Below are 23371 nucleotides of genomic sequence, written 5' to 3' on the forward strand. Positions count from 1 at the left end.
ATTGGTATTATTGTATTTTTGCAATGCCTTGATTTTTTATGAAGTTTTTCCTAATGTTTTTGTTTTATCTGTTTTTAAAGTGTGATGATGATGATGATGATGAATGGGTCCCATCAACTTGGTTACCGACATTTTTCAAAATATTTTATTTTGAGTTCAGCAGAAGAAAGAAATTCAAGAATTCAGTTAAAGAAATTCAACTTGATTGTGAGTAAATGATGACAGAGTTTTATTATTTTTTGGATGAACTATCCCTTTAAGTCGTAGGCTATGCAGTTTTACAAAGAATTGTCTTAGCTTGCCAGTTTGTAGAAAAGTCTGAAGGTGCTACACACAATGACTTAGACAGAGCAGTATGTATGTCAGGCTTTTATATCCTTAACATCCCACAGACTTAATCAAACACAGACCATTTCAAAGTCCTGCTTCCACCCCCTCTTCTGATTGGCTAGTGCGGAGTGCTGGAAAGTGTTTTGCAGGGAACTCCTCTTTTTCTTTAAAAATCCTCTCATTTTGGATCTTGGTCCACTCACTGGGAGGAAATGGCATCAGCTCATGACAGAGCCGTTTTACAGGCCATCTTTAACCCTACCAGCCCTTTTGGAGATATACCTGGATTAAATCAAGAAGATGATCTAATAGATGATGGTAAGATGAAGATCCATAATCAGAGGATAAATGACTAATAATGATAAACAACAGTCTCTCACTTAATGTTACATTGTGATAGATAGATAGATAGATAGATAGATAGATAGATAGATAGATAGATAGATAGATAGATAGATAGATAGATAGATAGATAGATAGATAGATAGATAGATAGATAGATAGATAGATAGATAGATAGATAGATAGATAGATAGATTTACTTTTGGACATAAATCACTTCTTTCATACTTGAAAGTTTCAAATGCTACAAAGATTAGTTTGAATGTGAACACTTCTATGCATTTCTTTCATTTCTATCTATAGACAGTGCTTTTGAGCCAGAGCTAGTGAAACAGGTGAAAGATCTGGAACTGCAGGGAGTTTCAGCTGCCGAGTCTGGAGACCTGCTCGCTTCTCTTCAGCATTTTAACCAGGCCATCACAATCCTTCCTCAAAGGGCTTCTGCCTACAACAACCGAGCCCAGACCAGACGCCTGCAGGGAGATACGAAAGGTGATACGCCTCTTCCTCTCTCACCCAGAATCGGCTGGAAAGTTTTCCAACTTTAATTTCTACTTTTTAAAAAAAAACTTAGAGACCATCAAGGAAATACATTCTAAGTACAGCACACTAGTGGCAGTAAAACAACAACTTTTATTCCTGTTCACACAAATCATTACTTGCCTACAGAGGCAGATTATCAATTAATTAAGACTTATTTTCATGCAGTTCCATGCACAATACTTGACAATGTTATGACCTCAAAGCACTTTTCATAGTACAGTGCATGATTGGTAAACTAATACATCATGACATTCACATCACCTAACTAAATCCATATAGCTTTTCTGACATAGTAAACTTGCTCGAGTCTCGTGAAAAGCGAGTCATGATAGAGTTCAAAGACTTGTACAAGCCAGCTAAAATGGCTTGGTTGCTTCACCAAATGTGTTTTTTTTTTTACGTTTAGTCACTCTTAAAAATAAAGGTTCTTTATTGACATTGATGGATCCGTAAAGATCATTTAACATCCATGGAAACTTTCCATTCCACAAAAGGTTCTTTAGATTTTTAAAATGTTCTTCACACTAATAACAAATGGTTCTTTTTAAGAACTGTTCACTAAAAGGTTCTTTTGAGAACCAAAAATTGCTCTTCTATGGCATTGCTGCGATAACCACCTTTAGGAACCTTTATTTTTGACCTTTTAGAGCCACTACCAGACATTTTGTTTCAGAACTGCAGCCATACATACAACTTTCAACATAATAAAACATTGCCAGATACACATTGTTTCACGTGTTATACTCACTTTTTCCCACCAATAAGACTGGGTTTTTAAATGTTTAAGCTTGTTTCCATCATGTAATAAAAAAAAGTAATTGCAACAATTACCTGCACAATTTTGACTTTTATTTATAAAATGGGGGTTAACATCTTGCAATTCTCTGTTTTTATCTCTTTAATTTGGAGGGTAAAAGTCAGATTTGCATGATATAAAAAGTCAAAGTTGTCTTTTTTTATTAATTAATTATTCTGTGGCAGAAGTAAGCTTCCATATAAAAGATTTAGGCCTGGTTTATGCTTAGATTAAGCCAACCTGATCTCACAGCAATTCGTATGAATTTTACAAGGTGGCTAATTCGTACACATTCATACGACCTCACTTGTAAAGAAAATTCTAAATCGTACATATTTTACGAGTTGCCCATTTCGTATGAATTCGTACGAATGACCTACCCATGGCCCTGCCCCTAAACCTACCCATCACTGGGGTTTAGACATATCATCCAAATTCGTACGAGTGAGGTTGTACGAATTTGTACGAATTAGCCACCTTTTACTCACTCGTACGAATTCGAATGAAATGGTCGTGAGATAGCGTTGGATTAATTCAGGATTAGGCCTTAGTTCATTTGGGACATTTTCATAAACGTGCCTTAGAAAAAACACTACTGATGTGCATCTTGAGACAAAACTATGGCACTGACATATAAGATAAGTTGCTTTCAGATAAAACAGCTCAAACATTTTATTCTGGGACTAGGCTTAAGCCTTGTCTGTGAAACCAGGGGGTAATTTTGGGTTTCATGCAAGAAATCTCACTTAACTGATCTATAATCTATCTCAGGTGCAGTTGAAGATCTGGAGCGTGCCATCACTCTCAGCGGCGGCGTTGGGCGATCGGCCTGCCAGGCTCTGGTCCAGCACGGGCTTCTTCTCAGGTTGTCGGGTCGTGATGAGGAGGCTCGGGTGGACTTTGAGAGAGCAGCGGCTCTAGGCAGTGAGTTTGCCAAGCAGCAGGCTGTGATCCTGAACCCCTACGCTGCCCTATGTAACCGCATGCTGTCAGAGGTCATCAATAAACTACGCAACCCAGAAGTGTCAGAGATGCAATAGAGATTTAGCAACATATTCATAAATACTGTATATTCATTGTATTGAAACAAAGGCATTTGTTTATTAACTTTGACTTGATTAAAGCTTTTTCAGGTGACTGTCACTTTGGGGGATGTGGGGAATGCAAAAAATAAAAATATTTCTGTGTCTAAAATACAGCATATATATGACTAATGAGAAAAATCTTTCAGGATTTTGAAACACCTAAAATTATGAGAGCACTGCATGGAGGAAGAGATGAATAAACTTTATGATGGGAATTTATGTCTTTATAATGAAAATAAACTTAAAAAAATTAAAACAGTTATAACATAAAATGATGAAATATTTAAGATCACTAATCAAATAAGTGATTCCTTTCTACTGATTCTCAAATCATGCTAAAAAAAAGATGATCAGATTGGTAAAGCTTTACAATAACACATTTGTTAACGTTAGTCAACTACATTAGTTTACATGAACTACTAGTAAACAGTACTTTTACAGCATTTGTTAAATCAAAAATTGTATTTGTTTATGTTAGTTAATGCACTGTGAACAAACAGTGACCAGTTGTATTTTTATTAACCAACATTAACAAAGATTAATAAGTGCTGTAAAATTATATTGCTCATAGTCAGTTCATGTTAGTTAATATATTAATAAATGAGACCTTTTTGTAAAATGTTAGCATCTAATTTTACACACACTCGAGTGCTCCTGTCATTAAACCGAATGTAGGACAAACCAAAGACATTCTGATTGTCATGTTAATTTTATGTAAACTTATTATATTATGATAGTATAATTTGTAATGAAACAAAGGTACTGAATTCAAAATAAAAGCTTTTTCACAATCCCACTGTAAATGCATTTGTAGTATTACGGTTATTTTGTAGCCTTTATGACAATGTGTTTTTTTTTTTTTAGCCAGTAGAGGTCAGCAAAGATCTGTCTGGATAGTCCACCAAAAAAAAAAAAAAAAAAAAAAAAAATCTGCATCATTTACTCACCCTCATGTTGTTCCAGACTTCTATGGCTTTATTTCTCTGCACAATACAGAATGAATTATTTTGAAGAATGTTAATAACCAAACAGTTTTGATATCATTGACTTTCAGTGTATAGACAAATAATAATAATAGTAATTTCTCAAAATATCATCTCTGACATGAGTGTGAGAGTAAAAGATGACAGAATGATTATCAGTAAATGATGAAAAATTATTATTATAATTATTTTTATTTAATTTTTTTTGAGTGAATTGTCCCTTTGACTATAACAATTGACTATAACAATTTTATCTACAAAAATATGATGAGGTCAGTGCATGCAGCATGCTTTTATTATACATCCACAGCTTGCGCCACACAGCCGTCTCTTATTCTCTGTGTGCCTTGACAGTAGTGAGGACACTATTGACTAGAGTCTGAAACTCTCCTCTTCTCTCCTGGAGATCTGTCATGCTGGGTAATGCCACAGGTTCACTTCGAATCTCCTTCTCATAGAAAGGACAGACCTTCAGGTGCTCTGCCATAGAGGGCATGTCTTCAAAGCACCATTTATCCACTGGAGAGAACACACTGCTAAACTCCCATACCTACATGGAGATGAGAAGGGTCCCATATAAATCAGTGAAATTTCAGTAAGGCTTTGTAATGACTGAAAACTATGGTCTTAAAAGTATTTCGACACTTAAGCATCACTTACGTCATTGCATTAAAAGAAATCCAACCAAATTGCTTTTTTTATTTTATTTTTTTATATACTTTTCAGGCAAAACTCCCCACACCCACACACAAAAGATGTTACATGATACAACTATGGTACTGTTAAAAAATAAGTGTTTGTCACTTTAAGTAATGTTGTTTTTTATTGAAATTACAAAGGCTAAATATATGCGCCTATCCAGTGCCTTTTATGAACATATCAATATGGTGATCAGTATTCCACAGTGCTATTCTCATTGGCTTTCCACAGTGCAGGTTACACCCCCCTACTGGTTAAACGCTGAGATCAATTGCTTCCAAAACAATGAGCTAAGAGAGAGAGAGTGACCACCTGTCATCCAAAATCAAACCTTTACCAGTGTATAGCTGACTGACATGGAGCCAGAGAGAGTAAAATGACCCCCATGCTTCAGAGAATAGATAACAGAGCTCCAACGTACTTAGAATGTTTATCGTGCCTTGCAACACCGCTAATGTTCCTGGAATAAAATTAGACAGGGATGGAAAGATTGTTTTCTTTTTTTTCATATTGGTTTGTGACTGTGCACATGATTTTGACACTTATGGGAATCTTTTTTATGAATAATTGAATGCATAATACAAAATTAAACAATATTGATAATAATATGACTTCCTCACATAAGCTATAACTCACATGAACTGGAATACAGTGCATGAATCATAAATAAAACCTTAATATATCCCTTAGAGAATGTTGTGTATATGTTCTTATTAGGTTATTGCACATACACACACACACACACACACACACACACACAAAATACCAGCAATGCTTTATTTTGAGGTTATAAAATAAAATCTAAAATGAACGTTCCTAGAAAGTTTTGAACTTGGAAGTTTTGGAAGAAATAACCAAAGCGGAACCATGCACTAATGTTTGGGGAACGTTCTTTGTTTGCTGGGTTTATGGTGTAAAGCAGCTTAAAGATTTTTTTATGCTTTTGAACTCTTCGAGGAATTAGTTGAAGAGTATTGACTGATGATATGAGCAAGGCATTTACCTTTTTCCGGGCCCTCCAGGTGAATCCACCATGAGAGTATGTCTTTTTCTCCCATTTGAGGTACACCATACCCTTTTGCTGAAGAACAGTGCTGCACACCTCCCTCATTAACTCGGAAACTTGAGATAGACGACCCAAAGACACACTATCCAGGTAACTCACAATGTGTTGTAAAAGCTCAAAAGGAAGTCTGCTCAGAGAATCCAAATTCCTTGCTCGTTTGCGTTCACTGTTAGCGATTCTTACTCCTTTGTAAAGGGATGGTGCCACCTCTGGTTGTAAGATGAAAGTGCTAAGATCTGTGTCATAGCTCACTGTAGCCTGATATTTAGATGGTCGAAATTTCTTCTGGCTGAAGGTGCAACCAAGGTAAGCCAGTGGGCACCGCTGTAAAAACCAGCCTGTAAGACATGACTGAATGTCTCCATGCACGTTCTTAAAATGCCAGGGGTATTCATCACGCCTGAAGGCATGACAGCACAGGTAAGTAAAGGCTGAGCAGGATTTGTTGTGTCTCCTAGTCACACATTCGGTCTGAATCTGCACATGTAGGTTTTGCAGCTGGTCCTCAACAACATCGGCCAAAGATGCATCACTTTTGAATGGAGCAGAATGAAAGTCATAGGTCTGGGTGCCACAATCAACATATAGCCCGTCGATTCCAACAGACTCGCATATCTGATGACCTTTTAGTTCTCTTTCTAGTGCACACAGCAGTGTTGCCTCTATCTCATTCGCCTTTGGGAGCTCTTCAATACCAATGCCTAAATCAGATGTATCCACATTCTGGTGTGTCTTCTTAACCATCTTTGATGGATCCTTGAGGTGGCTACGCTTGGCTCTGTAGCTGGTTGGAAAGTTGAAAGAGTGTATGGTTTGAACTGCAATGGGCTCTAAATTACCATAAACAAAATCTTTCTCTTTAGGTGTGCAAGCAGCCAGCTGACCAAAGTTGATAAGCATGCATCCGTTGTGCACCAGATACATATTATACTCTGCCACGTTGACTTCTTTACCGAGTCTCTCAAGAACGCCATCTTGCCAAGGAGCTAAACCTGTTCTGGAAATGTCATCGTGGGAATTCTGAGGGGTCACTTTAGGGTCTTCCTTATCCTTAATCAGACAACTTTTATCATCTAAATTCTTCACAGTTTGCTTGCATCCTTCCTTCTCCTTCACAAACATTCTCTCCCACATCCCATAATTATCCAAGCAGGCCACATCTTTACTCTTAGCAAGGGCCAGCCTCTCTTCTTGGGTTAGTTCTTGTCCTTCTTCCCCATTAATACTATTCTCCAACATTTCTTCTGGGTGTAAGTTCGGAGACTCCCAGTGCTCTGGATCAACACCTCCAACAGCTCCATCCAGTTGAACTTCAGGCTCCTCCATCTTGTCTATCAACTCAGGGAAGAGTGTCTTCATCTGAATTGAGCTAAACAAAAGCTTCTGATCTCTAAGGGCCATAGCAAGGTCTAACTGACTCATGCAGTTTGGATCCTGGACGGCATTTCTGTAGAAGGTGGTATCGGTCTCGTTCACAGGCCATCGGTTCCATTCCAGGGTACAAGTGATCACACTGGCAGGACACACTTCTAGGTGATGGGCAATTTTTTGACGAGTCATGGTCATGGGACAGCCATACCCAGAGTTGAGGCAGTGTACAATTTCCATAGGGCAGAGAAGACGATGCTCATCCTCTTTACAAAGATGGAAGGCTGCACCGCATTTCAGCCGGCAGGAAATGAAGACACATGACGTTGAGATGTCTATAGGAATCGTGCAGTGCTGGTTATGACATTTTTCACAGTGTGCATGAAGACCTGAGCTGGTGGTCCTATTCTTGCCCTGAAGGTGACAATCCAAAACATGTATTTGTGGCCAACAAGATAACCACATTATTGTACTTGCATTGTTTAATACATAACATTAGCTTGTTTGAAAGCAGAAGTGTATGACAACTTTAAAACTTGAAGCTTACCATTCTTGTGTTTGAAAATAAGACTCTGAAATGAGACAAGGGAATATACGCTGAAAGTAAACAAGTTTCTGAAATGTTTCAGTGTTGCTACTGTCTAGACTATTATTGACTTGTCTTTCAAGACTAGACACAACATAAGACCACATGAAAAAACAATTCTTAGACAATACCAAATAAATATTTACATATCAGACGCTTTCCAGATGAGTGGGCACAACCTAAACATTTGAGCTATTTGACCATAAAACAATAGCAAAATTCCTAAGAAAACTGTTCATAATAACCATGCACCTTCAAACACTGCATCAGACAACCTTTGAATTTAAAACAGTACATTTACCCATTGTTATGACAATACATGTGCAAAATATTCTTCTCTGAGAGAGAGCAGTAACACTCATAGACGTCTTTGTCATTGTTAAGGGTGTCAAGTATAAATACAGGTCAGCCTCACTTACCCCTGGCTCCCCTGATGAAGCTAGCACAACTTGTGTTTCTTTAAAGTCGTGGCCCTAATGGTTAGAGAGTCAGTCTGATAACCTGAAGGTTTGCGGGTTCGATTCTCAATACCGGCAGGAAATGACTGAGGTGCCTTTGAGCAAGGCACCTAACCCCCAGTCGCTCCCCGGGTGCCACACTGGCTGCCCACTGCTCCGTGTGTGTGTGTGTCCACCGTTTGCAGTGTGTGTGTTCACTTCAGTGTGTGTGTGTGTTCACTTGTAAATACCTCTCCTGTGTTCAGCTGTTATAAATAGACAAAGAGGCAAGTAAGACTAAGCATTTGAGAAACATAGGTACATTACATCACACACAATCACTGTCATTTGTATGTTGGGCAAACTGATTGTCAAGAATGATCAATAGCTATGAATTACCACATAACGAGAACTGACACATAACTGAACAATTGAGTTTTGGATTGGTGAGCAAATATGAGTGAATTGATAACAGGAGGTTAATATCCATAAATAGCAAATATATAAAAAAAAAATATAAAAAAAAATCAATGCCTTTGCAATAACTGTATACACTCTTCTGAGCAATATGTTGCTGAATTATAAAACACAAAATAATGATCATATTAAACATATTGTCCACTAGGTGTCAGTACAGCCCTATGATGTAGATTATGGAATATCACAGGATACATTTTTAGCCTGAAGATATTGCTTGTGTTGTGTTAATACTTATGAACGGATAAAGAAATGAGCAGGAAGCATTAGAATGCAAGGAACATATATCTGACCATATTATTATGTATTTAACTCACATTACTTAACTCGCACTAATTAGTTTTATTTATTTATTGAATTATTTATTTTTATTTTTTTCAAAATGTGGTATTATTTGATTTATAATTTCAGTGCTTTTTAAATATTATGTCCAAAAACTAGTTGTGTCTACAAAACAACAATGACCTTATTAGCATCCTTGGAGTATAAAAACGAATTAATCAGATGTCGGATCTGAAGTGAAGTCAGTCAATAAAATGAAAACTGCTGATGCCTCAATGAAAATTTTGGTCGATGAGTTTCTCACTTTCATTCAACCTGAAGAAGAAAACAAGGCCCATGTATGCAGGTGTTTACGATCATATAAATTTAGCCCATCAACAACAAATCTGCATCCAGTCTCACGTTATTAATGTCAAAAAGTAATTAAAGCCACCTTGCAATGATGTCTTAACTGCTAATACTACTTAATGAGGAAAGGGATTTTATAGGTTCCCCCGGGACATAAAACTTTGTCTAATTTTGCTACATTAATGAAGAAAGTTTTAATCAGGACAAAATGAGTAAAATTGAAAATGAGGCGTTATTAGTAAAGCTGTTTTTACAACTAGACAGACTAATAACAGATTAGAGCACCAGCTACAGTCGCAAGAGGAAGACGTGACCGCAGGTCAGCGCATCAAATGGAAAAGCATCAACCCATTAAAATTGGGTATGCGCTGAATGTCAGAGCTCTCTTTTACATGCAGCTCAATGAAAGATGAGTTTAACAGAAATTGCAGATTTGAGATACCTCTTCTTAAATGTAAAATTTTGACAATGATGCACTCATGGGGTCAGTGTTTGACTGGTTTGTTTTGACCCAATGTCATATTAAATTGGCAAAAATGATCTTTCTGCTTAGATGGTCATTGATAGCTTTGGAATGAAAAATTATGGATACAACATGTGTCCCAAGAAATCCATTATATTACAGTAATTGCTTCAAAGCATTCAGGGAACATCCAGCTCTCGTGCTTTCAGGAATGATAGCCTTTCAACTGCCATTTGAGATTAATGGAAATCCAACCGCTTTCTCCAGGTTTATTAGAGCTCCTTGGGTGCAGCCATATGGTATCCTTTTTGACCTTTAAAAATCTTCTTTTTTTTTAGGTGGATAATCAGGCTTGTATGGAAAAGTAAAATTTAAACATTGGAAAATTTGCAACTTACACTTTTACTAATAAAATCTGAGCATCGCTTTTTGCCTTTGCTTTCATACTGCCAATGAGATTCATGTTTATATCTCTGATTGACAAAAAAGCAACCAAATGTCACCTAGCTACAAACTGATGAAGATAATTCAGCATCGGCATTGGTGTTAGAACAGTGTGTGTGTGTGTGTGTGTGTGTGTGTGTGTGTGTGTACGCTTGTTCTTGTGTGAGTGTGTTTGCTGTTATGGAGCTATGAGATAAGAGGCCTGTTCCTGATAAGAGAACTGAACAGAATTCTGGGAGATGGCACACGCGGTTCACTTTGGCCAACTGATGGAAACATGGTCTATTTAACACACCCCATTTATCCTTGCTCCATATTTCACCTTCGGCTTTATGCCAGTAGCAGCAGTGCACCCTGGTAATCTTTTCTTGTTTGGAATGAATTATAGTGTTTGTATGTTTTGAAAGGTGTGGAAGGATGGCTTCATCTGTTTATTCTCTTTGCATCCTACCTTGATTTGTGGACCCGAACGCATTGAATTTGAAAAGTATGATGACACTTCACAAGGACGCACAACATTGCAAAGAACTCAAAGCCAAATTCACCTTTTCATCTATGGTCAGCTTTTACATGCCATGAAGCCTTTTGATGACTTACAATAGCAAACATGTTGATGCCTCAACTAATTTCAAATAGAATTTATTTCTTCTGTGAAACACAAAAAATAGATTTAGGCATATTTTATTTTACTTTTATTTATTTTATTGGTTGATGTTAACAATGCTCTCCTTACAGCGGAACCATATTGCTAGAAAGCATCAATAACAACTATAAAATTAAGGAAATTATGTGAAATTAGTGAACTTAACAACAGACTAAAATATCACCTTTAAATCTAATCTGCGTCATTTCGCAGCGAGTGACTGTATTGCTTCTGATGACAAACTGTGAGCAGTAACCATGTCTCTTATTAAAGTACTTCCTATACTCACAATTTAAAAAGAGCCCTGACATTTCTTGCATTAGATGTCAAAGCCTGAATAATTGATATTTGCCTGAAGTCTCTTGCAAAATACAATTACAGAATTTAAATTCTCTCCCTAGTTAGACTAACGTTCTGAGAGGAATGGCCCTGCTGCTACCACACAGCAAGAACCTAAATGCAGCCCATTGAAGAAAAAAAATAAAGAAAAAAAACTTGCCTGTGGCAACATTTCTGCAAAATAATATGCTTCTTAGACATTTCGCGCCACATTCAAACTGAAATATCCAGGGAGTGGCGATAAAAGCGCATTCAGTTTTGTCTGAAACAGTCAGATGAACGTCAATATGTTGTGCGTATATCGGCAGTTTGGAAACATAATATTCAGTGAGTGCCGCTAAAATACTCAATTTCTTTTGAAAATAACCACGTAGCCTATACTAAACCATACCCTAAACCTAACCGATAGTGTCCACAAAAGCAAGCTGAAGCAGCAATGCCATTTTACTTGAGTCTTTAAACTCTTTTATCGTGACTTATGTTTCACGAGTCTCAGTTTCACTACGTCAGAAAATACATAAATATGGAGTTAGCTATGTGATGCAAAGGTCAAAATGTATTAGTTTACAAATTTTGTGCTATTGTAAAAGTGTTTTGAGGTCATATTGTGCAACATGATAATAAGTCTTCATTATCCGATAAACTGCCCCTGTTTGATTGTAGAAGAATAAAGGTTGTTGGTGTTTTACTGTCACTGCCAATGTTAATTTCAGCTACTTCTGGCTGTCTTGTGTCAAACAGCATTTGGCCGAGTTCTGGCATGAGTCTGTAGACTGGGTAAACCCAGCCCCGGCGATCTGATTTCACCTTGCAGCTCAGGCTGGAAACCTGTACATTCTTCTATCCTGCTTCCATTACAAATCTGCGGGGACCAATCACAAACTGGCTTATCCACCTGGCACGCTATTGGCTCTCACACAACAGTCAATTCAATTCCTTTTAACCTCTCGACGATGCTCAAAGGCTTCTTTATTTTAGCAAACAAATCGCTCGAGTGGGTGTAAATACCACTCATGTTTTTTTGTTTTTTTGCACAACCTGCAAAATCGCTCTATGTCATTGCTGCTTCTGCAAACCGCTGATCAATGCTACAAACCAACACGTTTGTTGACACGTTTCCTGCCTGGAGTTTTCGCTGCAAAGTACGTCACCCGGATCGTTGGTCTGATTGGTTGAAGGACTATCCAATTGCGTACAGAGTCATTTGAACTATGCCCGTTGATCACGCCTCTTGTGCAGTAGAAAATACAGAGCAGACTCCCCAGACTAATGTTCAATCTTAAAAGATTGAGCTTGGTCTGGTGATAGACAGACTAATGAGTCACAGCCTTGTGTAAGATGTGCTTGTAGAAGTGTTGAGTTCATTTTAATTGTATACATCATTATAAAGTTAATTCTGTCTAAATACATTTTTTAAATAAAAATCCCTCAAATATAGTAGACACTTTTATTAAAAGTGATTGCAACCATGCAGAATAATGTTCTCACTTTCTGTGGAAAGTATTCTCATTTACCCTTAACATCACAGGCTATAGATCTTATGTTATGATATCTAACCTAATTGAAAAAAGCAAATATGTGGGCGACTTTATCTTTATATTACGTCTCCATATAAAGAAAGCAACTCCTACAGACTACTCTGCTTCATCTGCTTTTTGATCTGTAAATATCTATACAGTATTTTGCTGTTTTCAAGTTTGTGTATTTTACACACAATTTGACAACAATTTGACAGCATTATACAACAAATATTTTGTATGACTTTCTAAATTATTTTAAAGGATTAGTTCAGCCAAAAATGAAAATCATTTCAAGTCATCATTTACTCACCCTAATGTCGTTCCAGATTTCTGTCCCTCCATTGACAATCTACGTAACTAGCACTTTGACATTTCAAAACGTTCATAAGGGGATGGTTAAACTAATATAATGAGCGGTTTAGTCCACATTTTCTGATCGCTTTATATAGCCTAATAAACAGATTGAATTTAGGCTTTTACTTACATATAAACATTCATCAAAGCATCAGATATGGTAAATGGAATGAGGTTCATTTTCGTGTTACTCAGCACGTCTGAGCTTCAAGAACCAATGAGGTTTGTTTTTGCACATCAAGCAGGGACGGTTAAGCTGATAAATGTTTATACATAAATAAAAGCCTAAATTAAATCTGTTCATGAATGAATGAATGAGGCATTTATATAGCGCTTTTCATATGTACTACTGTACACCCAAAGCGCTTTACAGTCATATCAGGGGATTGCTCCTCAACCATCATCAGTATCATCATATAAAGCGATCAAGTCTCTTCAGAAAATTTGGACTAAACTGCTCGATTCATATGGATTAGTTTTACAATCTCTTTATGAACTTTTTGAAGTGTCAAACTGGTAGTTGCGTGGACTGTCAATGGAGGAACAGCAATATCTCAGATTCTATTAAAAATATCTTCATTTGTGTTCCGAAGAGGAACGAAAGTCTTGCAGGTTTGAAACGACATGAAGGTGAGTAAATGATGACAGAATTTTCTTCAAGCAGTTAATGAAGTCTTTCTATCATTTTAAGTGCTTATTTTGATTATAGCTTGATATAAGAGGACAACAAAATAGATTAGTAAACAAAACTCATGCAATACACTACTTATCTTGTGGACAGTTACAGTATATGAAAGAACAATCTTGCAATGCACAGGGGCGGAGATATTTTTTTTTAAATCTTGACCAGAATTGGGTTTTTTTTTAAAAAGAGAAAAAAAAAGGCAAATGCAATTACAATTAATTGTATTCATTTGTGTTGTAGGCACTAAACAGTCCAGTAATTTATAATCTCACGGGCAATTTCCACCAACTGCGGAACGGCTGCGGATCCGCTCCAGAACGGCGGCGGAGTCAATAGGTTTCCATTAAAGTCAATGTGTGTATTTTCACTGATGCGGAACGGCTACCTTCCGACTCTGTCCAAGCACCGGACCTGGTGGGTATTGAAGGACGGCGGAGCACGGAGCCGACACGCAGCGGAGCCGATCCACAGCCGTTCCGCAGTTGGTGGAAATCCGGGGTAACTCATTTTTTTTTATGTTTGAATGATGAAGATTTCTGTGGCAGCCCAGACTGGTTGCTGGCCCCTGCTTGGCCATACCCTATGCAATTATTCTGGCTCCGCCACTGGCAATGGATCTCTCGTTTTGAGTTCAAGTATGCAGTAGAGTGTTAACCTTTATCTTTCTAAATACTTTTCATGTGTCAAATCCTTCTGACAAGAGCAAAGAGCTGTCATTTCTGTGATTGTGTCTGGTCTTGAATCTGCAGGGTGTTTTGTGGGTGTATGGTGTCTGGTGTCTGCTCCGGGATCTTGAGGGTAGTTTGTCAGCAGTTAGCACAGAAGGGCACACCAGCATCCAGATGGCTACAGTGAGTAAACTCTTCTGCTCTCACACTTAAACTAGATGAAAGTTGAGTTTTACAGGATCTGAGTTCTTTTTCTTTCAGAAGCATGTTTGTTGAGAACTCAGATTTACGTTGAATATGATGGTTTTATACAATAAATGTTTTTGTTTTTTTAAATTATTTAATTTAAAAAGACATTAAGTTGTGTAACCATAATGTCAAATAAATAAATAAGTCCCTTACATTTTAAGGTATCCTTAGGTAGGTAGGCTACCACTGTAGGTAACAGTGTAATTATAAATTTTAGGTACTGAGTAATATTAATTAACTACATGTATTTACTATGTAAGGATTAGGTTTGTTTTAGGGTAAGTTGCATGTAATTATGCATAATTTATAGTAATTACTAAAGAAACTACATGTAACGTGTAACAAGGACACTGTAAAATAAAGTATATATATATATATATATATATATATATATATGTGTGTGTGTGTGTGTGTGTGTGTGTGTGTGTGTGTGTGTGTGTGTGTGTGTGTGTGTGTGTGTGTGTGTGTGTGTGTGTGTGTGACCCTGGACAACAAAACCAGTCACATGGGTAAATTCTTTGTAAGATGTGTACATCATATGAAAGCTGAATAAATAAGCTTCCCATTGATGTATGGTTTGTTATGATAGGACAATATTTGGCCGAGATACAACTAATTGAACATCTGGAATCTGAGGGACATTGAGAAAATCGCCTTTAAAGTTGTCCATTTATGTTCGTGATTGTGCTGCATTCACTCACAAAAAATAAATGTTTTATATATTTACGGTAGGAAATGTACAAAATATCCTCATGGAACATGATCCTAATGATTTTTGGAATGAAAGAAAAATCGATAATTTTGACCCATACAATGTATTGTTGGCTACTGCCACAAATATACCCGTGCGACATGTGACTGGTTTTGTGATCCAGGGTCACATATATAAGATTATGCCATATTGTCACAAACTGCTCCAAGACACGAAGGTTGAGAATCCAAATGAAGTGTTTATTTTGAAAGGGTAATCCAAAAACGTAATCGAGATAACAGACAATAGGTCATAAACACAAAGTAAGCAGTCCAAACAAACAAACAAACAAAAAGGCAGGGGACACAGGCAAAAATGGGAATCCAAGAAACAGGCAAAGATCAAAAACCAAGAACACGGGAAGAACAGAGAGAATGCTCAGAATTGCAGTAGAGACACCAAACAAGACTTCGCCGGGAATTAATGTGAAAACCAGGCTTATGGGGTGAGCTAAACAAGGTAATGACACAAAGGTGTATGTGATAATGACTGATTAGTCTGGGCAAAGGATTATGGCAAATGTAGTTTGTGGATGTATGGTGATTGTTCGGGTTGGAGTGCCCTCTGATGGTTATCCCGGGCACTCTCACTGGTGATGTTACACATATGACAACTTTAGGATTTTTTTTCAGCCTTTTAATGATATTTTTTTTTTATATATATATATTTTTATTTATTTCAGGACAGTTACACTACCTCGACATTTTTTTAAACAAATTTTAATTCAGGACATTTAGCCTATTATAGAAAAGGTTTATCTCAAGTAACGGTGCATTAATGCATTTTGAAATAAATTAATAAATCCAGAAAATAATATGAATTCACACATAGAATCCAGTGCGTAAAACATAAAACAGCTCTGTTTTAAGAGCCGACACACACTCAAATACATTTCCAAGCTCTCTGTTCCCACAATCACACCAGCTATGAAGTGAACAGAGAGTGATTTTCTTTCCACATAAGAACCTCAAAGAGCCGAATATACGGCTTCCAGTCCTTTTTAGCCTCTGTGATATGAGATCATCAAAGGTGTTTGTTTCCCATGTGTTTTTTGAGGAATTTCATTGGTCTTGTGTGATGTTTTGTTTAAGCCAGAATAATAAAAACCTTTTTTATATTTGAAAGAAGCGATTCATTCAGGTACATTTGTATTTTATTTGCAATGATAAAAAATAATGCATATATATATATATATATATATATATATATATATATATATATATATATATATGAAGAGTTCAGATGCAAAAGCCTCTAAATGCCATCTGAGATTTTCTTATAGAATGATCATTTTTATCAAGCTTGTGTATTTAAGTTCAGTAATTTCACTTAAATGACAATTAATAGGTAATCTTCATTGCCATTTGAGTGAAATTATTGAATTTAAATATACGAGCTTGATAAAAATGATCATTCTATAAGAAAATTTCAGATGGCATTTAGAGGCTTTTGCATCTGAACTCTTCATATATACAGGCTTGGGAGGGTTACTTTAAAAATGTATTCCGTTACAGTTACAAATTACTTCATAAAAAAAGTATTCAGTAACGTAATCCAAGTACTATAATATGAAAGTAATGTAACTGATTACTTTGGGATTACTTCAAGGTCACATATATAAATAAAGTCAAGCAAGAAGAAATATATATATTTTTTTTAAAGAATTTGGTCCAGTGTACAATATTTGCAAAATATACACACACATGCCTGAAATATATTTATGTAAAGGTCTATACAGACATCTAGTGGCTAATGTATGGTATTACAGATTATTTTGTTTTATTTTTTAACAAATTTTTAACTAAAAAAATAAAAACTCAACATTTACATTTTTTACACAATCTACATATTAGTTTATTTTAAAATAGGCCTACATGTTGACTAAAGCCGTGATCTTTCTTAATTTGCCTGACTGAACTTGGGGCGTTGGCAGTGGGAGTTCCCCAACGTTACCTAGACAGCGAACATCCCGTTACGTGAGAAAAGATAAGAAAGGACATTTTGGGTACTAAAAAAGCTACTCTCCTAATTTCTACAAAATAGCAGCGGAATTTCCATGAATTAAAAGCGATTTTATCCGCAGGCAGCATCGTTTCTACTAGTAGCAGTGATTCAATCTGCGTCTGAGGAGATTGTAGTCAGCTGTTATTTGCACACGCACCAGCGCGTGGCACACGTGAGTCATTACTGGCAACAGAACCAGGAACTACTGTATAATCAAGCAGCGCTTAATATAGTGTTATTATGCCAAAATACTTATTTATTTAGTTTTAAATGAAACCATTGTAATCCTGAAAGTATTCCCCCTTTTTTCAAAATGTAACTATAATCTGATTACTATGTTTTTTGACGTAACTGTAACGGATTACAGTTACTGGATTTTTGTATTCTGATTACATAACGCCGTTACATGTATTCCGTTACTCCCCAACCCTGCATATATATATATATATATATATGACAGTCCATATGCAGTATTGTCTGCATTATTGTAAACTGTGGAAGCATCTGCATTTATTCTACTGTTAAGCATCTGTACCGTGGCTTCATGACATACACTTCAATTTGTTTTTTTTTTATACAGAACAGGAATGAATGACAATAAACTGACTTTGACATCTGTAATATTTTCTAAGTCATAAAAATTCATATAGTAGCCTACTATTCAAAATTGCCAGTCATGAACAAAACATTTTTGAGCTTTAGTTGTACTGCCCAAAACAACTCTGTCTTGTATGCAGTATCGTGTTATGTTGTGATTAGGTTATCCCAGAATGCCTTACAACATGTCCGAGGGAAAGGTTCATTAGAACAATATTTTATTTAGGACTGAAGTATCCTTGAAACAGTTTATTTAATTGAAAATGGACCATTTCACCCAATAATTATATGTGTTGAACCTTTTTGGGAGATACAGTACAAAGTCATATGTTGTACATTTGTTGAGTTTAGGATGCTGTAGGTTAAAGGTTAGTTCTGTGAAAGGTGAAAATCATGTCAATTACTCACCCTCAAGTCATTTAAAGGTGCTCTAAGTGATGTCACGCGTTTTTTAGGCCAAAACATTTTTTGTCACATACAGCAAACATCTCCTCACTATCCGCTAGCTGCCTGTCCCCTGAACACACTGTAAAAAAACGCGGTCTCTCTAGACACCACAGGCTCCACAAACGGCAACAAAAACAAACTGGGCTCACCCGCACCACGAAACACAACAAACAGTGCTCCAGCCAATCACCGACAAGAAGTATTTGAGGGGTGTGGTTTGGGGGTTAGTGCGCGTGCACATGAAGGGGGTGTGTGGAGGAGAGAGAAGCATGAAGAGGGAAATTTGAATTATGGCCGACACACGAATAAAGAGACAACGTTCCGATGAACAAATTGCAAAGAAGAGCAATAACAAGGATAAGGGACAAGGATAAGGAACGCGCAAAGTCCCGAATTTACATCGGAAAAACCCTCGAAAGGTGGCGAGAACTCCGCCGGCAGAAGGGCTTCCAATCCGACATTCAGTTGCTCTGTTTTTGCAGAATAGATAAATCCATTTTTCTTTCTAAATTGACGTTCATGTTCGCCAAACCAACACAAGGATGTAATTAGCTAGAACTATGCAGTCAGCGTTAACTTTGGTGAATACAACATATATGTTTCAGCTAGCGATCGATCTCTATTGTAAATGATCAAGCAAATTCACAGTAGGGCGACAATTTGTGTGAATGATTGTTTTCACCCACTGTTTGTTATGGATTTGAATGTTCATTTATAGGCTATTGACAACTTTGACTAAATCTGTTTACGCCGCCGCCGTTGTTTATGCTCACTGGGAAACGCGAAGCTAACGTTATCTTGCTATTGCGTCCTTGAATGGGAGCTATAGTTATAGTTATAACCTCAGGTGGCGAAACGATTTTAAGACAATGTTTCTCTTTTTCTGCATTCTGTTCTGCAATATATAAAAGCATTTATCTAGCTTGGTGACATTACACATTGAATGAAGTATCAGTAAAACTTAACTTTGTTTTTAGTGACTACTTTGACTTTCCTTTATGCCGGAAGGGAGGGGAGGAGGGAGGAGACGGGATGAGGAGGAGGGAGGGTCTAGCTAGCCTCCGTTTTGTTTGACAACAATTCAAATGTCAACACTCCTGGCATCACTTAGAGCACCTTTAATGAAACCTGAGAGATTTCTGTTCCTCCCTTTAACAAAAATGTTTATGTTTCATACAAAGTTAATTAAAAAATCATAATGAATATGAATTTATTCATACCATATGAATAAAGTGGTTTATTCCAACATAACTTCTGAAGAGACATGTGAGTATTGAGTAGGCTGTTCAAGCTACATCTGACAAGAGTTTGTACTTATCATGCTGTCTTAAAACATGCTAGAAACATGTTAGTAATGTCCTAAAACAGGCTAGTGATATGCTAAATCATGCTAGTACCATGTTGAAACAGACTAATACATGCTATCATCAAGCTAAATCATGGTAGCAATGTGCTAAAACATGGTAGCAATAAGCTAAATCACAGGCTAAGTAATGTACTAAAATGTGATAGAAGCTTGTTAAAAATATGTTAGAAACATGTTAAACATGCTATACACTTTTTCAGTATGCTAAATCATGCTACCAACATCATGATAGCATCAGGCTAAATTACTGTAGTGCTAAACCATGCTAGAAAATCCTGGCAACATGCAAAAACATAATAACAAAATGTAAATCATGTTAACAATGTGTCAAATCATGTTGGCAACATGCTAAATCTAGCTAGCTATGTGTTAAAACGTTAAGAACATTTTATTGACTTTCAATGACTTTTATTAGTAAAACTTTCAAACTACAATAAGGCTTTGTCAAGCTAACATCAAACTACTCAGTTTAAATTTGAGGTTTATTCTTGTGTGTTAAGCAAGTACAGTTTAACTTATATTTACCATAATTGATGTGCTCTATGTAAATGTATATTGATCTATGTTTATATGTGAATAAAGGCCTAAATCTATAAAGCGATCAAATCTTCGGAAAATGTATCTGCTCAATTTATATGGATTAGCAACATTTAAATTATTTATGATCTTTGAAGTGCCATAGCTTTGATTGAATGGACTTTCAAAGGACGGACATCTTTCACGTATCATTAAAAATATCTTAATTTGTATTTAGAAGATGAATGAAAGTCTTCTTCTTTATGAAAGTTCTAATTTATGACAGAAATTTCATTTTTGGGTGAACTATCTATAGTTCTTACTATACTAACTAACTATACGCAAAGCTTTATTGGTTAACCAGCTTCACCAGAAAGACAATGCTGGTCAGACTTACTCAGCTATCAACTAATACCAGCATAAAACAGCCTGGGAATTCTAAGATGGATGTTTCAGCATTTGTATTAAGATGCTGTCTAAAAAGATAGATGTGGATGAAGACACTAGCAAGGTGGCTTACTAAGGTAATTCTTTTTCTTTAGTAACAGAAGACCCACGTTTCCACTTCTAAGTTGAAGACCCCCCTCCACTGTGGCACCATGGGGCCGTGACTCCACCATGCCCCATTACTCTCAAAGTCTCCCGCAATGAAGAGAAACGTATTCACTGAGCAGCCTCAGCATGGATGCCGCTTCAATTCCCTGTTGCACCTTCAGCTGCGTGGAGCAGGATCTACCGGTCAGGAGTCTGCAAGTTTGGGTTCACCTCAGATGGCAGAAGAGATATGCAGGTCTCTGCAAGATAGATTTTACCTGGGGTTCTATGGGATGCCATGCTTAATTTCAACAACCTGCAGTCCAAGGGCATCCGCCACAATAATGAGCGAGTACACAGCCTACATCAGCCACCCTCAGCATAAGTGCCTGTGACACTTTATCAGACTGACACAAATGGTTTCCTGGTTTGCTGATCTTCCCGCAAAATACAGCTAAACCAGACCTGGAGAGGCATATTGAAAGTGACGCATCCACAATTCAAATGAGCTGTGTTTCACCTTGCATCGGTTTCCTTGAATTTAGATGTGTTTTAAAATAGGAACTCTTGAGTTGCTATAGATAAAGGGGATTGCACTCCAGTGCTGTGAGGCATTGAGCCCTTTTGGGCTCAGCTGTAGGTTATTTTATTCTAAAATCAACTATTTCAAAGTCATCTCAAGTTAGAAAATAGCAAAAAGTGACTGTGGAGCCCACAAACACAGTTCCACAGCACACATTGAAAGAGAAAATATGAAATTGTAAGTGCCACGGGCCAAGAGCGTTACTTCAATCTGAACAGAGCGAAGCACATAAAATACTCCGAAACATAACTTTGGCGGCTGTGATGGCTGTTGATTCAGCATGTCTGGGTATGCACCAATATGGTTTATAATACCTGAAGAGAGCTACAGTATCTGTTAGCATTCCCATACAATAACAACCGCTAAGATGGCCCCTTGAAGTACCTGATCCACATGCTACCCGCTTTGATTGTATTTTGGAGCTACAGGGTAATTATTTATATCATTATAAATATATTGTTATATGTATCTTATTATTTCATGTTGAAGTTGGCAAGAGCACTCCTAAGATAATTGGTCAGTGGTAAAACGTCTACAATGATGTAATTTCCTGTAAAGGATCAATAAAGTATCAACAACGACAACATTTTCAGACAGGAATGTTGTTTTAGATTATGACAAGATTTAGATTTAGACAAGTAACATATCTTACTTGGCAAAATCCTGCTGACCTAAAAACCAGACTAGAGACAGGATTATTGAACCAAACAGGTATTTAATAAACTAGAGATGGGAAATGAAAGCTTTAGCGTAAGTTCTGCTTGGAAGACTCAATTGTTACGTCACTTATTACCTTCACATCTAACCAATCATGTGCAGTATAAAATATTGGTACTTACAATTGTCTGAGTTCGCAGATGCTATTACCTCCATGCAATTACCTCCATCCTCCCCACCTACATCAGCCTTCCCATACCTCCGGGGGGTCGGCTGCGCCCCTGCCTTCATCTTCAGGCAGGAAATGCAGTTTCCGCTACCCTTGGATTGCGCGCTACGGACAGGACCTACGCCAAAGAACTTTACAAATATTTGCTTGCTGGGCTGTTAATAAATATATGCTTTTGCTATACCATTTTATCTCTCGAGTCTTTCTGGTAGAAATGGCAATAAAGGTGAGTATAGACAAGACAAATGATACCTGACTGGAGTAGATGGAGTGAATAACTTGACGTCTTGTCTGTAGCATGTAGCATGGAGTAAATGGTAGAATCCAGGAATCACAACACCTCAATGGGAAGCAGGTAAGTGTAGTGATGGGCGATTTCGAAACTCTGCTTCATGAAGCTTTGAAACCTTTACGAATCATTGGTTTCGAATCAGTGGTTCGTAGCAGTGGAACTGCCAAAGCCATGTGATTTCAGTAAAGGAGGCTTCATTGCGTCATAACTGTTTTGAAACCTTTCGAAATTTCAATGGTTCGCCGCTGGGGGTCGATGATCTCTGTGAACCTATGAATCATGAGGATTCACTGAGATCACCCCCCATTAAACAAATGTATATGGGTTTTGCCTGATCTCTGATCAGTTTTATACATTTGTAGATGTTTTAATTAGACATTAATATAATTAAAAGGAATAATGGAAGTAACAGTCTTTTATTGGCCTGTTTAGCTGAGCCATTATGGAACAAACAAAACAACCCCTGAAAATGTATAAAATAACACACATTACATACACTTGATAGGTAATTTTATTATTAGATTATTAATAAATAACATTTAATATATTTTACTGTCAATAAAACATTTGCAATGTCTTTGTAAAATGAGTTTTTATGTATGTTTGGCATGAGTTTCTGTTGCATTTCCACTGTTCTGACCAGCAGGCGTCACTGTGTGTGGCGTTTCGAATGCTTCGAAAAAGTGAA

At 36.9% G+C, this 23371-nt stretch overlaps 2 protein-coding genes across 2 annotated transcripts; one reads left to right on the plus strand and one right to left on the minus strand.

The window, feature by feature from the left end:
• The first annotated feature begins 492 nt into the window (after window positions 1–492).
• Window positions 493–3899, plus strand: ttc36 (tetratricopeptide repeat domain 36). Its single transcript, XM_082181879.1, has 3 exons — window positions 493–648; window positions 976–1164; window positions 2783–3899. The coding sequence occupies exons 1-3, from the start codon at window positions 543–545 to the stop codon at window positions 3049–3051; spliced, it is 564 nt and encodes a 187-aa protein (XP_082038005.1). The 5' UTR covers window positions 493–542; the 3' UTR covers window positions 3052–3899.
• Window positions 3900–4050: 151 nt separating this feature from the next.
• On the minus strand, window positions 4051–8431 carry LOC309507589 (F-box only protein 40). The gene is made up of 4 exons (XM_082181878.1): window positions 8218–8431; window positions 7760–7784; window positions 5782–7626; window positions 4051–4629 (listed from the first exon to the last, which is right to left on the minus strand). Exons 2-4 carry the CDS (start codon window positions 7760–7762, stop codon window positions 4411–4413), a joined length of 2067 nt encoding a protein of 688 aa, XP_082038004.1. The 5' UTR covers window positions 7763–7784; window positions 8218–8431; the 3' UTR covers window positions 4051–4410.
• Between the last annotated feature and the right edge of the window lie 14940 nt (window positions 8432–23371).

Source organism: Leuciscus leuciscus, assembly GCF_965113295.1.
Source record: "Leuciscus leuciscus genome assembly, chromosome: 10".
Classification (NCBI taxonomy): Eukaryota; Metazoa; Chordata; class Actinopteri; order Cypriniformes; family Leuciscidae; genus Leuciscus; species Leuciscus leuciscus.

What these genes read in the sequence shown, in the direction of transcription:
- LOC309507589 (XM_082181878.1), bottom strand. An exon ending in CCTGGAGGGCCCGGAAAAAG is followed by an intron (nt 4,630 to 5,781) that starts GTAAATGCCTTG and finishes ATCTCCATGTAG; the next exon opens with GTATGGGAGTTTAGCAGTGT.
- ttc36 (XM_082181879.1), top strand. Translation starts at nt 543, where the DNA reads ATGGCATCAGCTCATGACAGAGCCGTTTTACAGGCCATCTTTAACCCT. An exon ending in AGATGATCTAATAGATGATG is followed by an intron (nt 649 to 975) that starts GTAAGATGAAGA and finishes TTCTATCTATAG; the next exon opens with ACAGTGCTTTTGAGCCAGAG. An exon ending in CCTGCAGGGAGATACGAAAG is followed by an intron (nt 1,165 to 2,782) that starts GTGATACGCCTC and finishes AATCTATCTCAG; the next exon opens with GTGCAGTTGAAGATCTGGAG.